This window comes from Thamnophis sirtalis, unplaced genomic scaffold (genome assembly GCF_051295495.1).
Source record: "Thamnophis sirtalis isolate CommonGarterSnake01/CBP01778 unplaced genomic scaffold, rThaSir2_p1.2 scaffold_12, whole genome shotgun sequence".
Lineage (NCBI taxonomy): Eukaryota > Metazoa > Chordata > Lepidosauria > Squamata > Natricidae > Thamnophis > Thamnophis sirtalis.
The window spans coordinates 32,274,575-32,291,090 of record NW_028261392.1 but is presented as its reverse complement, the minus strand read 5'-3'; the positions used below and the strand labels follow the sequence as shown (position 1 = coordinate 32,291,090).

The following is a 16,516-nucleotide window of genomic DNA, read 5'->3' as shown; positions in this document are numbered from 1 at the left end:
GTTCTTGGCGGTGGCTTCCTTATTGTTTCTGTTCAGAAATGCAACAACTTCTACGTTATGCTATGATCTGCCAACGATTGCTGAAAATCTGTTCTACAGACAGACTTGCCGAGACGGACTCATTTTTGTTTAGAATCATGTGGCAAATTCAATGGAAAAATGGCAGGAGCTGAAGAGCTAGCAGGAAGACTATGGTAGTCTTGCCTTTCTTTCTTTCTTTCTTTCTTTCTTTCTTTCTTTCTTTCTTTCTTTCTTTCTTTCTTTCTTTCTTTCTTTCTTTCTGCCTTTCTTTCTTTCTGCCTTTCCAGTGTTTTGTCTTAGAATGGCATGGAACAAGACACCTTCAGACATGTTCTTTCCCTTTAATGAGAGTATCCAATTCACCACCTCTGCTCATACATCCTTGCCAGTTTCACTCAGGATATTAATGGCTATAGTAATGCTCCTTATGATTGCCATTGGATTCTTAGGCAACACCATTGTCTGCATGATTGTTTACCAGAAGCCAGCCATGCATTCAGCAATAAATCTACTTTTAGCTACACTGGCTTTCTCTGACATTATGTTGTCTTTAGTCTGCATGCCATTTACTGCTGTCAGCATTATTACAGTAAACTGGAATTTTGGAGCTCACTTCTGCCGCATATCTGCCATGCTTTACTGGTTTTTTGTCTTGGAGGGGGTCTCAATACTTTCAATCATTAGTGTGGATCGATTCCTCATTATTGTCCAGCACCGAGACAAGCTGAACCCCCACCGTGCCAAAGTCGTGATAGCTGTTTCGTGGGTCTTCTCGTTCTGTATCTCCTTCCCTTCCGTTGTTGGGTGGACATTTGTGGAGGTGCCAAGCAGGGCTCCCCAGTGTATCCTTGGATACTCTGAATTCCCTTCAGACCGAGCTTATGCAGTGATGCTGCTTGTGGTCACATTCTTTGTCCCTTTTGGCATTATGTTGTATTCTTACCTTTGCATCCTGAATACTGTCCGTCAGAACACAGTCCGGATCCACAACCACACAGAGAACATCTGCCTCAGCCAGGTGAGCAGGCTAAGTCTAATAGGACTGCAAAAGCCTCACCACATTGATGTAGACATGAGCTTCAAAACTAGGGCATTCACTACCATCTTTATTCTGTTTGTTAGCTTTTCCCTATGCTGGCTTCCGTACACAGTCTTTAGCCTGATGTCTGTCTTCAGCCGACGGTTCTATTACAGCCCCTCTTTCTATATCATTAGCACTTACGTACTGTGGCTAAGTTACCTCAAGTCCGTTTTCAACCCCATCATCTACTGCTGGAGGATCAAGAAATTCCGTGAGTCCTGTCTGGAGTTCATGCCAAAAACATTTAGAATCTTTCCTCAAGTGCCTGGACGGACAAAACGGAAAATAAGGCCGAGCACAATATATATCTGCAGTAATCCCCCGTCTGGAGTTTAGAAGTAAACCATGGTCATTAATGTATTACAAAGGAAAATGTGGAATGAATGAATTCAAGTGTGGTTGAATAGACACTAGGTGGTTTTATCCTGGTAAAAGAAATCCTTGTTCAGCAGTTATCAATGTTGAAATTAGAAATATTTCTTCTACACTGCCTTTAATAGTGTTAATACTGTCTGTAGTAGTGTTTTATGAATAAGCTACACACCCAGATTGTTGGGGGTAGTATCCTGGCTCTGTAAACCACTTAGAGAGGGCTGTAAAGCACTATGAAGCGGTATATGTCTTAAGTGCTATTGCCATCATATTTGAGGATTGTCTGTGTTTCAAGTTGAATTACAGCACATAATCACACTACATTATCCTAAATGTGGTTTTATCAAATCTACTGCCAATAATAACACTGCCTTTGTAATTTTATTTCCTTCAAATTAAAAGAATAAACATCAAGATACCTGCTTTTTTATTTCAGTGTCTATCCCTTCTATCAAATTGGTTGTCTTGCAAAAACAAGTATCAAATTGCAATCTGAATATCTTACAGGGAGAACCATTTTTGCACAAGTCCATTCTGACACTTTACAGTTGGGCTTGGTTTAGATCTCTCGGTCTACCTTTAAATAATGGAAGATAATCAAGGTTCAAATTACGAACATGGATGATTTAAACTTTTCCCCTGCTAGAGTCCTTACCAAAAGTGCTTCTTGCACACACAAAAAGCCATTGAAATATCCCACAAATAAGGATTGTGGTCATCAAGATCACAACAGAAGGAAAACAAATCCCTTACGATACATAGGCAATCAGTTCTGATTGTAATTATTTGTTGTTGTGATTTCAAATGAAAATAGGCAATAAACAAATACATTACAGCATTTAATACAGGTATCCTCTGAACAATGACAGGTCACTTAACAACCTTTCAAAGTTATAACAGCCACCCCTCCCCCAAAAATGCCTACATGCCAGTGGTGGGTTCCGGGCGGTAAGGCCCGGTACAGACGTACCAGTGGTAGATGCGGCCCTCAGTGAAATTGAGTTTGACACCCCTGCCTTAGACCAAGAGCACAGATAAACCTCCAAGTGGTCTCAACAAGTCTCGGACCGGATGACTGGGACAAGAAATATAAATCCTTCCATTCTCCACCGTTCAGTCAGAAGTGAAGCAGCTTTTGGGATGAGAAGTGAAATGTCTTCAAGGAAAAACAAAGTCCAGTTGCCTTTTGAAAAAGCACTTTTGGAATATTAAATCTACACAACATATTTTCATTACACATAAACCACCTAATGCAACTGGATTTAGTTTAATTTTAGTAGATGGGAACTGTTGACTAGAAAACTACACACACATGCATGTTATTGACAGGAGTAGAGAACTTGAAGGGACAAGCATATACTGTATGTTGAGTAATAATGCCTTTCCTTAAATCAAGGTGATCAGTAACTGAAGATGTTACCTAGTTTGGTAATGAAATGTCTGCAAGAAAAAAAAGTTCAGAGAGCACCAAGGACCCCTCATGTTAATCCTGTGCTACATTCTCCTTTAGTAGTGATTAATAACTGTTAGCCCTAGAAGCTGCATAAGGCTGTAGCTGGTGAGTTGCTTGCTGATATACATTCATAACCATGCAGATAATATAGTTTATTCTTCCAAACTTTTACAGTGCTCATTTTCTAAAAGACTTAATAACTAATGTTCAATTAGTATGAAAATCAAAGTATTTGATTTCTAGCATTCACACTGAGCATCATCTATACAAGTGATGGCAAACCTATGGCACGCGTGCCACAGCACGCGAGGCGCTACCCTGTCACCTGGCCAGCTGAGTTCACCCTTTTTAAAGCTATTTTTTGCCCTCCCCAGGCTCCAGAGGCTTTATAGGAGCCTGGGGTGGGTGAAAAGAGCCCCCCCGCCCCCCCGGAGGCCCTCTGGAGGCTTAATGAGCTTCCCTGAAACCTCCGGAGTGCAAAAAATTAGCTCTACAGGCAAACCGGACATTTGGGGACGGACTTCCAGTTTGCTCGGAGGGTCGTTTTGATTGCTCCAAAGGCTTAAGGGAAGCCTCCTGCAGGTCCCTGAAGCCTTTGGAGCGCTTAAAACGACCCTCCAAGCAAACCGGAAGTGACATCTGGTTTGCTCGGAGGGTCATTTTGACTGCTCCAGAGGCTTCAGGGAAGCCTCCTGAAGGTCCCTGAAGCCTCCGGAGGGATTCCGGGGGGGGGGGGGAGGCTCTTTTCGTCCTCCCCAGGCTCCTATAAAGCCTTGAGCCGGGGAGGGCGGAAAAAGCATGCAAAAAAATAAGGGGAGCGCCTGTAGTGCGCACATGCACATTGGGGGGGTTGTGCATTGCATTATGGGTGCAGCATGACCGCACACGACCCCCTGCGCTCCCCCCACTTATGGCATGCAAGCCAAAAAAGGTTCGCTATCGCTGATCTATTCTATACAATGACCTTTTAAGAAGTCAATAGTAAATGCAGATGACTTAAAACATCTGGCATTGGCAAAGGAACCCTATGTAGCTGAGGGGGTCAGTTGCCTGTTCTGCTTTGAACACCCAGTTTCATAAAGCAACTTGTTAGTTTCTTTGGTTATGTGCCTTAGACAGCTACGAACATCAGAGGTGCTATTGTGTGCTTCCCTTTAAATGATTCTGTTAAGCTGAAAAATTGAAGGAGCTCAACAGAAGAGATCCATTCTAAGATTTTCACATGGTATGGAAAATACTATATAGTGGAGAAACCTGTAAGTTTAAGCAATCAAACAAAAGTTACTGTATTTTTTGGAGTATAATATGTACCGGAGTATAAGACGCACCAAGGTTTTGAAGAGGTAAATAAAAAAAATGTTTTTGCACTCTGCAAACCTCAAAAATGGCCCGTTTTTCGTGAAAATGGGCCCATTTTTTAAAAAGGGCATAAATAGCCCTTAGAAGGTTTGTAGAGTACTTCGGGGGGGGGGGGAGCAAAAACGAGCAAAAAACGGCCTGTTTTTTGTCAAAAAAAAGGGCATGGATAGCCCTTAGGACAGTGGTTGTCAACCTTCCTAATGCCGCGTCCCTTTAATACAATTCCTCATGTTGTGGTGACCTCCAACCATAAAATTATTTTCCTTGCTACTCTATAACTAATTTTGCTACTGTTATGAATCGTAATGTAAATATCTGATATGCAGGATGTATTTTTATTGTTATAAATTGAACATAGTGATTAATCACAAAAACAATATGTAATTATATATTGTGAAATATTTATTTCTAATTACAAATAAATTAAATTTTGTCTGGGAAGTTAAAGAGCAGGCTCCCAGCTTTAAGTGGAAAGAGTGCCTTTCTTTTAAAAAGAAAAAAAGGAAAGAAAAAATAAAACAGCCACCAATTCTTCCTTTCTTTCTCTTTCTCTCTCTTTGTGTGTCTGTCTGTCTGTCTCTCTCTCTGTGGCTCTTTGTCTCTCCCCTCCTCCCTGTCTCTCTGTAATTCTCTCTGTATGTCTCTGTCTCTCTCCTCCCTTCCTCTCTCTCTAATTCTGTCTCTCTCTCCTCCCTTCCTGTCTCTGTAATTCTCTGTATCTCCCCTCTCTTCCTCCCTCTGTCTCTCTGTAATTCTCTCTGTATCTGTCTCTCCCCTCCCTTCCTTTCTCTGTCTCTCCCCTCCCTCCCTCCAATTCTCTGTATGTCTCTCCCCTCCCTTCCTCTCTCTGTAATTTTCTCTGTATCTGTCTCTCCCCTCCCTTCCTCCCTCTGTCTCTCTGTAATTCTCTGTATCTGTCCCTACCCTCTGTTCCTCCCTGTCACTCCCCTCCCTTCCTCCCTCTGTCTCTCCCCTCCCTTCTTCCCTGTCTCTCTGCAATTCTGTCTCTCCCCTCCCTTCCTCCGTCTCTCTCTCTCTGTAATTCTCTGTATCTGTCTCTCCCCTCCCTCCCTGTAATTCTCTCTGTATCTCCCCTCCCTTCCTCCCTCTGCAATTCTCTCTCTGTATCTCTGTCTCTCCCCTCCCTTCCTCTCTCTCTCTGTCTGTCTTTCTCCTCCCTCCCCCATCTCTCTCTCTGTGCCTCTCTCTGTCTATCTCTCACTCACACACACACACACACACACATACTGTGGTCACCTCACCTGTTCTTCAGCTGCTGCACAAGCCCATGTGGCGTGCATTGCCCTCTTCTGACAGTTGCCTCGTTTCCAATGGAGAGGGTGGAGAATGCATGCATTTTCCTCCCTCTGCATGGATTTCCCACCCCATTGGTCCCGTTGTTGCTGGAGCTGCTTTTGCTGACTCCAGCATGGTAGTGGGACTCTTGCCATCGGTTTAGTGGCCTGCCTTCTTTGCTCAGGCGGGCGGAGGAAGAAAGGAGGCTTGTGATAAAGCACCCCTGCCACCAAGGGCGAAGGGGAGCACCTTCACCCTCGACTATTGCATGCCTCCTTTCTCCACCTGCCTGAACTAGCAAAGAAGACGGGCCACTAAACCAATGGCAAGAGTCCCATCATGTTTTCCACGGCGTGGAGCTGTGGCGACGCTCTGCGTGGCCAGCGATGACTCCGGAGCCCATCCGCGGGGGATTTCAAGAAACGTGAGGGGGAGTCTAAAGTTTAGAGTTCCGATGGTCTTAGCAACTCCTCTGAAAATGTCATTTGATCCCCAAAGGGGTCACAACCCACAGGTTGAGAACTTCTGCCTTAAAAGGTTTGTAGAGTGCTCCTGGGGGCTGGAGGGGGGGGGGCAAAAGTGAGCAAAAAATGGCTTGTTTTCTGCTCATTTCTGCCCTTCCAGGCCCCTAGGCTGGAAAGCCTCCTAAAGGCTCTGCACGCCCATTTTGGTGAAGGGGGCGGGGTTTTGGGAGGCAAAAAATGCTGTATTCAGTGTATAAGACACACCCAGATTTTCAGCCTCTTCTTTGATGGGAAAAGGTGTATCTTATACTCTGAAAAATACGGTAAATTCAGAACTTGAAAAAAATTCTTATCCTAACCACCTGAATGCTATTCTCCTTTCTTCCCTATTAAGAGAATGGACTTCCTTGCTACATGGTGTACACGGTGAAGTGTGAAGTATGTGACAAACTCTCCACCTTAAAAGAGAGAAAATGGGATTCTAAAAGAAAAGCTTTCCATCTGCTGAGCTTTCTGAACTTTATCTTATTCTTGTCAGTAAAACTTGCTAAAAGACAACCTTGCTTTCCAATTGAAATGGGCTGCCAAGAATATGAGCAAAAGCCTGTTCCAAGTTTTAAGAAAACAAATTTAAATCTGTAATTCGTTAGCTAACCCCAAGATACAGTAGTTCCCTCTTTAAATTCGGTAATTAGACCGAATTGGAGAAGCAGATACAAGTTTGTGGATATGAGAGAGAAAGAGAAGGGGGAATATAAATGAAAAAGCAACTTTACATCATCCTATTTTTGATTTTGTACTTTTAAACTTATTTTCATATATATTCAGAGTTGGTTCTGATTGGATGGGCATATAAATTCTGCCAATTAAAAATGTAGCAGACATTACAGATACCTGGCAAGTTTCAAAGAATTTGGTACACTTTCAGAATTCTTGAAGTATTTTATTAACTGTTATCAAGCATACTCAGCACCTTGTGAAGTCACCTGTTGATTTGTTATTTTTTTCCCATTTTGTTATCCCCTAGAATAAAAGTTTTCATGTCATTCCTGCAAAGGAGAGGCACTGGTTTCTTTGCTTGCAGGAAAGCTTAACAATGGCTGTTTGTAATCATGGGTATAGACACTTAAACAAAACAAAGAACGCTACCCAGAAATCACTGATTAGTTATTTTGGTTCTAGAGAATATTGAGATATATAAAAAAAACCTTTTTCATTCAACAGTATTTACAGAACATTTGTATGGTAATAAATAAGTCATTACAATTACTACAGCCTGTTCCACCAGACCTCCCCCCCACCCAAATCCCAAACGTTATATGCTTCCCGCATGAGAGACACCCACATTTTGACTTATTCCTAAGGTTGGAAATAGTGAGTAAGTGGTCTTTGCATTGTCCTGCCTTGCTCATAACTAAAGCAGGAATTACTAAGATGTCAGTGCTTCCATCAGTTTGTAATAGGTGAACATACAAGGCAGAAAAAGGAGGCGAACAAAGGCTCAAAAGTGCTTCAAATATTAACCGCATTGAGGGCACAGAACGTGACGCTGTCCCCTCTCACTTCAAGACCAGTTGATAACCAAGTTCAGTGCAAATTTTAATTTAAAAAAAAGTTCTTTCATGCTGAACCACTCACCCTTCCTGTGAGGAAAAGATTCATTCTACATAACCCCCTGTGATTTCCTGTGCTGTCACTTTTTTAAAAGTTCAGTGGCTCTGTTTCATGTTGAGCTTGTGCCTTCCCATCTACGCCAAGCCAGCCCCTTCCTCTCGCCTTGTTCTTTTTCCTCCAGATCCTCCTTTGTTACTCCTAGGAATCCAATCCTAGCACAGCCACTGACTCAACTCATTTCATGTCCGTCCACTGGAGCTGGATAAGTGATGGTTTGTGTTGGAATTCACAAGTCTCTTTGAAGCACAGTGCATGTGGACAACAGTGTCGTTGGGATACCGGACAAAGGCAGGTTCACAGAAAGGTTTCTGGCACACCTGGCAGAGTTTTTTGTCAGAGAGAAGGATTGGGCTTTCTCTTAGTTTCACCTAAAAGCAGCAAGAAGAAGAGAAAACATCTGTAAGGTTTTTCCAATTTTGTTTTTGCTAAGCCACTATTGGTGAGGTAAGAAGTTGACTAGAGGAGGTTGAATGACCATTCTCTTACACTGGCTTTCAGCTTTCATCGAGATACAATTCTAATGTTCCTTTAGGGAAACCGTAATACTTAATGGGAATGATCACACTAGATCTTTGGCAGTACCCTGGCAGTGAGATGAGACTCTGAAAAGGCTTCTTTGAGGATTGGTTGTATCCTTGGAAAGCTTGGAATCTAATTACGGTGGAAAGGGAAAAGCAGAGAAAATTCAAGAAAGGTAGACTCACCCACTCCTGCTCACACTTTTTAATACAGATAAAGCACAGGAAGAAGAGATAGGAATCCTAAGTTATCTTCTACATATAAACCACAAAAATTAGACGATGTTGTTCTACAATGAATTAAAAAGGAGAAATTTGCAATCAAAAGCTCCTGTTAATTAGACCCTATAAACTTACCTTTTCATGCTTGTAAATAAGGTTCTCAGCTTTCGCTAAGCTCAGTGCAATCTCAGCCATTCTTTGTGAATGGAGACTTTCCCTCATTGCACCCATCAGAAAGGAGGAGAGAAACTGTATGGACCAGCTGGCAGGAATTAGCTGCAAAACCCATGCAGCATCAAATTCAGCTGCATGATTGTTCAGAAGGTCAACAGCTGCCACATTCAGTTCATGGTTGGATGTGCTGGAATTGAGATATGTTGAGAGCAGTAGATGGAAAAGCTTCCGTCTGTAGGGAAGGCCTTTGCTCTCGGAATTCCATAGGCAATAGTCCTCAGCGGCCGAGAAGTCCTTCAGTTCATGGACCAGAATCTGTAGAGCTTTTTCATGTTCTTCTAGCTTCCCATACAGTATTGCACACTCAGCATGAAGATCTGTGCCAGCAATTTTATCTGCCAAATGTAAATTTAAATATAAGCTTTGTGGACAGAAGGGATGCTTATTTCACTTGGATTGGCCTGCAATACCTTTCATATCCAGATATTTTATTTCCTTCCATAGATGCACAACTCTCTCAAGGTACTCCTGCATCTAGTGAAATTAATCACCATTCATGAAACCTACAATCAATCTGTGAACTCTTAAGGTGATACAAGATTCTTGATTATTTTAAAAAGTCAACTGAAAACTACATTCAGAGCAAGGTGCCTACTTGAGTTCTGACCCATCATGACCACTCATAAAGGAAAACGGGGTGAATTCACAGTGTTTTGTTCTGAAGAATGTGCAAAACATTACACAAGCAGTATACACTGCATAATAGTAGGGCATCATGATTAGTCATCACAAAAGACTGATAATACTAGTTAAAACAATATTTTTTATCATCCTTTTCAGTAGAAAAGCAAGTTTGACTGCTTGATCAAAACAAACACCAAGTACATGTACAAACTTATTGTCTACTTGCATTATAAAGATGATTTCTTTAAATTGAATCCAAGTGGATAATCTAAGAGATAATGCATCCTGTCATATTCACATGTCTGTGACTGCTCTTCTAGGATAATTCTTAGACAAGCTCAAAATATTACTTACTAATATGTAAATATTCTTAAATAACCTTAAACATTTCAAGAGCCAAGGTGGCGCAGTGGTTAAATGCAGCACTGCAGGCTACTGCTAGATCAGCAGGTCAGCGGTTCAAATCTCACCGGCTCAGGGTTGACTCAGCCTTCCATCCTTCCGAGGTGGGTAAAATGAGGACCCAGATTGTTGGGGGCAATATGCTGACTCCCTGTAAACCGCTTAGAGAGGCCTGAAAGGCCTATGAAGCGGTATATAAGTCTACTGCTATTGCTATTGCTATTAAACACAATTTAAATTAAGTAATCAGCATCAACAGTATCTCTGTCACAATCTAGATGACATGGAAGTAAGTAAAACATCATCACAATCTGCCTACTGTGTTTCCCAAAAAATAAGACAGGGTCTTATTTTCTTTTGCCCTCCGAAATAAGCACTTGGCTTTATTTTGGGGGAGGTCTTATTGTTTTTGAGATGCAGGAGGCGGCAGGTGTGATCACCTCATAGTTGCTGCTGTGTTGCAATATTTTCGGGGAGGGATTCTTTTTGAGGGAGGCTTATTTTAGCGCATGCGCTCAAAAGTCCGATTGGGCTTCTTATCCGGGGAGGTCTTATTTTCAGGGAAACAGAGCAACAATAAACTTTACCCAAACCTTTGCCACTTATAAATAAAAATTCTTAGGGTGAGGAGAATTCTTCCAGGCATATTTTGCCAACATGATCACAAATCTTATTGAAGAAATGTATGATTTCTTACACATAAGGCCCAATGCTGAAGAAATAGCTACTCTACTTAACTTCAATCATTTATTAAATCTTTTCTGATATAACAGGCAAATGGAGAGCAACCTGTTTCTCTTCTAACTACACAGCTGTGTCACCTCTTTAGAAACCAACTGTACACTATAGAAATGAATTTTCCAACCATATTAATGCTTCTTCCATGGTTGTCTCCCAAAATGGCACTTGGAGGCAATGACTGATTACTTTAACCTCAAAGCTTTTTCTACATGGGAGAATAAAGATGTCTAATTCCCAAATGTTATAAACTTCATGAAAAAGGGTATAGCAGAATACTGTACAACACTTCCTGAATCTTAGAACCTAGATCAGTAATGGCAGTTTTTGTAATCAGCGTGCCAAAATTGTGTGCATGTGTGTGAAAGCGCGCAGGTGCCCACACCCACAATGCAACGTACCCCGCTCACCCACACATGCACGCATGACCCTCATATACATGCATGCAGGAGGGAAGAGTTTTTGCTCTCCCCAGGCTCTGGAGGCTTTCCTGAAGCCTGGGTAGGGCAAAAATGGCCTCCCCCGGCCCTCCAGAAGCCCCAAAATCAGCTGGTCAGCACGCATATGCGTGCTGGAGCTGACGGCTTACATGCCGGAAAATATGGCTCCGCATGCCACTTGTGGCACACGTGCCATAGGTTTGCCATCACAGACCTAGATTAAAGTACACTCCCAGATCCTTAAAACATGTAATAGTTCAAATGGTACCTTCCAGAAAAAAATAAGTTAAAAATGGCAACACAGGATACAACCCACTAACAATCATCCTGGACCAGTATTCAAGTATTCCAGCGCTAATTAATAGAACCATGTTCAATGAACAGATTAATACACTCATCCTTTCCCCTAAAAAAACAAGTATTGACTGTTTGCTAGAATTAAATTTCTCAGTTTCAAATATTGTGACCATATACTGTATGTTTTCTAACAATTACTTGAACTGCTTCATATTGCATTTTACCAGACTTAAGATTTCAGTTCGTTGGATCAATTCCGAGTTATCCTGAAGCCTAAGCTGATCATAAAGCAACAAAATTGGTCTCAATACAAGTTCTTAAACATAATCCCTCAATAACATAACTTCACATCATGCTGTGCCTTTCTCATACCTTTGAGCCTCTATAATAAATTTCAGACTGTAGATTCAAAAATCTTCTGCAAGCAATCAATTATCTCTGGCAAAAGCAAACTGTTTCTTGGCAACCCACCAGACAAAAGACACAAAAGAAGATAAAAGTGTGTGTGTATGTGTGTGTGACAGAGAGAGAGAGAGGGAGAGAGAGAGAGAGAGGGAGAGAGAGAGAGAGAGAGAGAGAGAGAAGGGGAGAGGGAGGCAGGGGATGGAGGGAGAGGTGGGGAGAAGGAGACGGAGGGAGAGGGGGAGAGGGACAGAGAGGGAGGGAGGAAGGAACAGAGGGAGAGAGAGAAAGAGAGGGGGGGGGAGAGAGAGAGAGACTGTAGAGCTCGGCCCAACATTGAACTCAAATGCAATAGATTAAACCCTGAAAAGAATACATTTCTTGATAGAAAAAGTGTTTCTGATAAATGTAATTTGAAGTGTCTTACCTAAAATGAAATGAACTCGGTAAAGGTCAGATCTCTGCAGAAGACTGCGTAGTTTTGTCTGCATTATTGTCAGCTTCCCCTGCCTCTCAGCACCCAGTGACTTCAGATGGAGCACTTCATTGAGGTAAAGCACTGTTAGATGGGTGTGGTACTTTTCTTTCTGTGAAAATAAAAGTAACCAAGCCATCCTTCAAAACAGTTTTCATACACCATTTTTATCAATTATTTCAATAAAACTCAAAGTATTAAGACATAATGTCAACAGATTCTATTACTTAGTTGTGTTAAAAGTATAATACAAAAAAAAAAGAACAAAGTCACGGTCAAAGTAATTCTGGGAGAACAACATTTTAATTTCTAAAGTTGTCCAAATATATACCTCTGAGATTAAAGGGAAGTTAAAGAAAATTAAGTCAAAATATTTATTTCATATCTGTGCTGCAGTACAAGACACAAGTACAGCATTAGACACAGTAAAGAAGGATGTCTAATTTCACAACTAGTTCCTTTTACACAACTACAGAAACTATCAGAGGAAATAATGTAAAAAGCAATTCGTTGATTTTAATTTATCACATGTACCATAAATACAAAAACTTGTACATGTATTTAAAAAATGTGAATTTTATACCATTCTCACCATTCACCTTTACAACATCCAATGTCATTTGGCAGTTCTACTTATAATTTGAATAAACAAGGGGGATGAGAGAGGGTTCAACCCTCAAGTTACCATACAGAGAATAAGAGAATTAGGCAAAGATGTTGAAAATAAAACACAAAATGTAAAGGTACAAGTCAGAAGTGGTATTAGCAGGTTCTGACCAGTTCTGGTAGCGGAAATTTTGATTAGTTTGGAGAACCGGTAAATACCACCGCTGACTGGCTCTGCCCCCATCTATTCTCTGCCTCCCAAGTCCCAGCTGATCGAGAGGAAATGGAGATTTTACAGTATCCTTCCCCTGCCATGCCTACCAAGCCAAGCCCACAGAACCGGTAGTAAAAAAAAATGAATCCCACCACTGGTACAAGTATAGCTTGGAACACTCAGACAAATACATTAACACAATCCCTTTCAAAGCATTAATATTGTACAGAAATCATCACCCAAACTTACTTTTATTCTTTTCTCTAGAACTAAGTACTCCAAGTATTTTACTAGTGACACCGGATATTTTTTAAGGCATTTGATGACATCATCTGGGTTAAAGCTGTTTTTCTCTTGATCTTCCAGGGGCCTTTTAGTGAAAATGTACACACCAACCTAAAACAATATAACATTTAGAGATTCCAGTAGTGGATAAGTACACCTGACAGACAATTCACAGACCAGTTTCTGAAACACTTGATTCTTTTCTTGCTTTATTCATATAGAAAGTTTGGGGAAAGGGGGACCTCATTGTGTAGCAATGACAAAAAAAAGGCCCAGAATAAACTTGTGCAATGTTTGCTAGATAGGTTTTTGGGTCACATTTTGTAATACAATTACAACTGAATGTAATGTTTGAAAAAAATCAAAAGAAAATCTAACATATTTGAACTTCCCTCTTTAAAGTGAGGAATACAATTTAGACTTCATAAAAATTTTAGGAAAAATATTGCATTTCCCAGGTATTGAATTCTATGCACCAAAATCAAGGAAAATAAACCCTTGTCTTAAAAGCAAGAGGAACAACAAAAATGAAGGTCCCTTTTAGTGCTACACACTAGTAACAAATACAACTATAATTGCATTTGAATGCTATTTTGACACCTTAAGCACTGTGGTGTTTGTTTGGGGGTTATGACACTGGAATATCAAGGGGGCAGAATTAATTCTAGACAAGGTATCCAAGCAACAGCATTTTAAAAACTTTTCCCCAAAGGATGTGGTCACTTACCTCCTCGTTATGCTCTAAGATCCATTCTGCGTACTTCCACACTAATTCATGGTCAGAACAGGAGGTTAGGAAGTCTACGATATAGTCATAAAGATCTGTGCGTGTAGAGTCCTGAATCTCCCCGTTGACTATCTGTATCCATAACTAAAATAAAGAAACAGAAGTTTCATTTCAATCTTTAAAAGGACAAATGCTATTTAAAAACAAAAACAAAAACAGCCCCAGGCCATCCTCCTGAAGGAGCAGATCTTGAGGAATAGAGGAGAGTTTCTTAAAGCCATACATAACAGTTAGAGTTACGCAGAGTTTCATGTTCAAAAGCAAGAAGGTGCTTTAGAGATGGAGGTCACCAGCAAACTACCCTAGTTGCTTTCATGTATTGCAGACAAGTTTAACTCCTCACTTCAGGTTGCAATGTTGTCTTCTTAGTCCACAGAGCAACCTTATACTCTTATGTATTTATGTACACACACTCCCACACAGAAACACAAATTCTCTTTTATCTGTGGGGGGAGAGGGGAAGTCCACACATTTCAATCACACAGATCTTTCGTCCTCCCGTTCAATGTACAAATCTTTATTTCATTTTGTGTAATAATCTTACTAAATACTCTCCATTCCCAATATTTTTCATGTATCTAAAATGTATATTAGAATGGCAATTATTAAGTTCTCTGCTATTTCATATTAACAATCTTGATCCAAAGTCATGTGATATTTGCACCGAGCTGATTATAGGCAGCACAGCATTTTAAGTTCCTGAAGCATACTGTCTGTCCGTCGCCCCCCACCCCTTTACATTGGAAAAGTAACTATAGAGGAAATATTACAATGGCCCACTACTGGGCTGCAGGCTAATTGCCACTGGACCACGTGAATAGTTGGCCACTGCATGCACACAGCCCCACTCACATGAGTTTTGTTGCAGCTGCTCGTGACTCCACTCGCACTCATGTTGCCACGAATGTTGCGGGCACTCGTGCGCACATATGCACTTTTTTCTCCCACAAAATCATCCCCTCTCCCCCGTCCCCCGTTCTGCACCACCAACCCAGAAAGTTTGGGGAACTCTGCTTTATAATTTACAGGATGCACCAAAAAATACAGAGTTTGATTAGACATAAAAACCATACAAACTATTGTAACCATTACAATAGTTTAATTGGCAGAATGTATCTAGGTTGAGATGGCAGGTTAGCCTAACTAGGAAACTTAACTAATACTGGTGCTGTGGATATATAAAGAACTAAATGTGGATGTATAAAGAACTATAAAGAAGAGCAGTATAAAGATGGTGCAGTGGTTAGAGTGCAGCACTGCAGGCTACTTCAGCTGACTGCTAGTTGCAGTTCGGCAATTCGATTCTCACTGGCTCAAGGTTGACTCAGCCTTCCAGTCTTCTGAGGTGGGTAAAATGAGGGCCCAGATTGTTTGGGGACAATATGCTGACTCTGTAAACTGCTTAGAGAGGGCTGTAAAAGCACTATGAAGCGGTATATAAGTCTAAGTGCTATTGCTATTGCTAAACATTTTAAAAAGTGAATAAATAGAAAAGGAACACAGAAATAAATCAAGGATTTCATTGTATTTGCATCATCAAAGTGTTTGCTAACAATAAATTTACTGGCTTTAAAAATGTCCACTTGTGACCACTTTGTTGTTGAGTTCTTAAAGTTGTCCTACAAGGTTGCTGAGTACTTCTGAGTACTTCTTTGGTGCACCGCACTTAGCAATAGCAATAGCAGTTAGACTTATATACCGCATCATAGGGCTTTCAGCCCTCTCTAAGCGGTTTACAGAGTCAGCATATCGCCCCCACAGTCTGGGTCCTGATTTCACCCACCTCAGAAGGATGGAAGGCTGAGTCAACCTTGAGCCGGTGAGATTTGAACCGCTGAACTGCAGATAACAGTCAGCTGAAGTGGCCTGCAGTACTGCACCCTAACCACTGCACCACCTCGGCTCTTAGTTATCTAACACTTACAGCAAAGCTATCAATGCATGATATAAAAACAGGTTTTGTTTATCAACTGGTTTGCTGCAGAGACTGATGCTGATTAGGGAGTGACTGGCTTAAAGTCACCCAGCAGGCTTCCATGCCTAAGGTAGGAGTAAAACCTTGATCTCCCATCGGCAGGCTCAGGACCTTCATCTCTTCACCACAAGCTTTGAAGAGACTTAAAGTGGAAAAAGAAAGAGATAAGCCATTCTGCACACTAACCTGTAGTGCTGTAGCATCTTGACCATTTGAGTGATACAAAAGCCCAAGTGCAAAAAACCTGTACAACAAGAAATATTATTAATAGCAAGTGACTTAGGTCACAGCAGGAATAAGTATGTATTATTTTAGATTTTAGATACATAAAATAATCCCTCTTTGAGGAAAACATTGAGAGCCCTTGGTTTAGATTTTCAATATATCCTGATTTTTCCAGTCTCAGATTAGCATAACTTTATTCCAAAACTTGCCTTTACTATCTACTTCCACTACACAGTAGAAGGAAAATGAAGGCTTGGCAATGAAAGTGTGCAAGGAAACAAACTCTATCCACAAGATGTCCTGCTATGCTACCTGGATTTCATTTAGATAGCAGAGATTTACTAGGAAGGAG

The 16,516-nt window shown here is 41.0% G+C and overlaps 2 protein-coding genes across 7 annotated transcripts in view; one reads left to right on the top strand and one right to left on the bottom strand.

The window, feature by feature from the left end:
* The first annotated feature begins 276 nt into the window (after window positions 1-276).
* GPR45 (G protein-coupled receptor 45) lies at window positions 277-1,954 on the top strand. The gene has a single exon (XM_014066945.2). The coding sequence runs from the start codon at window positions 323-325 to the stop codon at window positions 1,436-1,438; it is 1,116 nt and encodes a 371-aa protein (XP_013922420.2). The 5' UTR covers window positions 277-322; the 3' UTR covers window positions 1,439-1,954.
* A 5,014-nt stretch (window positions 1,955-6,968) lies between these two features.
* TGFBRAP1 (transforming growth factor beta receptor associated protein 1) overlaps window positions 6,969-16,516 on the bottom strand; it is a 28,060-nt gene continuing 18,512 nt past the window's right edge. For 5 of the 6 annotated variants that reach the window (XM_014066949.2, XM_087726621.1, XM_014066950.2 and 2 more), the window contains 6 exons: window positions 16,126-16,183; window positions 13,905-14,048; window positions 13,142-13,288; window positions 12,025-12,184; window positions 8,596-9,029; window positions 6,969-8,088 (listed from right to left, as the gene is read on the bottom strand). In XM_014066949.2, coding sequence (XP_013922424.2) covers window positions 7,900-8,088; window positions 8,596-9,029; window positions 12,025-12,184; window positions 13,142-13,288; window positions 13,905-14,048; window positions 16,126-16,183 — 1,132 coding nt within the window. In that variant the 3' untranslated portion in view covers window positions 6,969-7,899. The other variant, XM_087726624.1, reaches the window with a different exon arrangement.

Excerpts from the sequence above, each read along its gene's own strand:
- GPR45 (XM_014066945.2), top strand. The coding sequence starts at position 323 with ATGGCATGGAACAAGACACCTTCAGACATGTTCTTTCCCTTTAATGAG.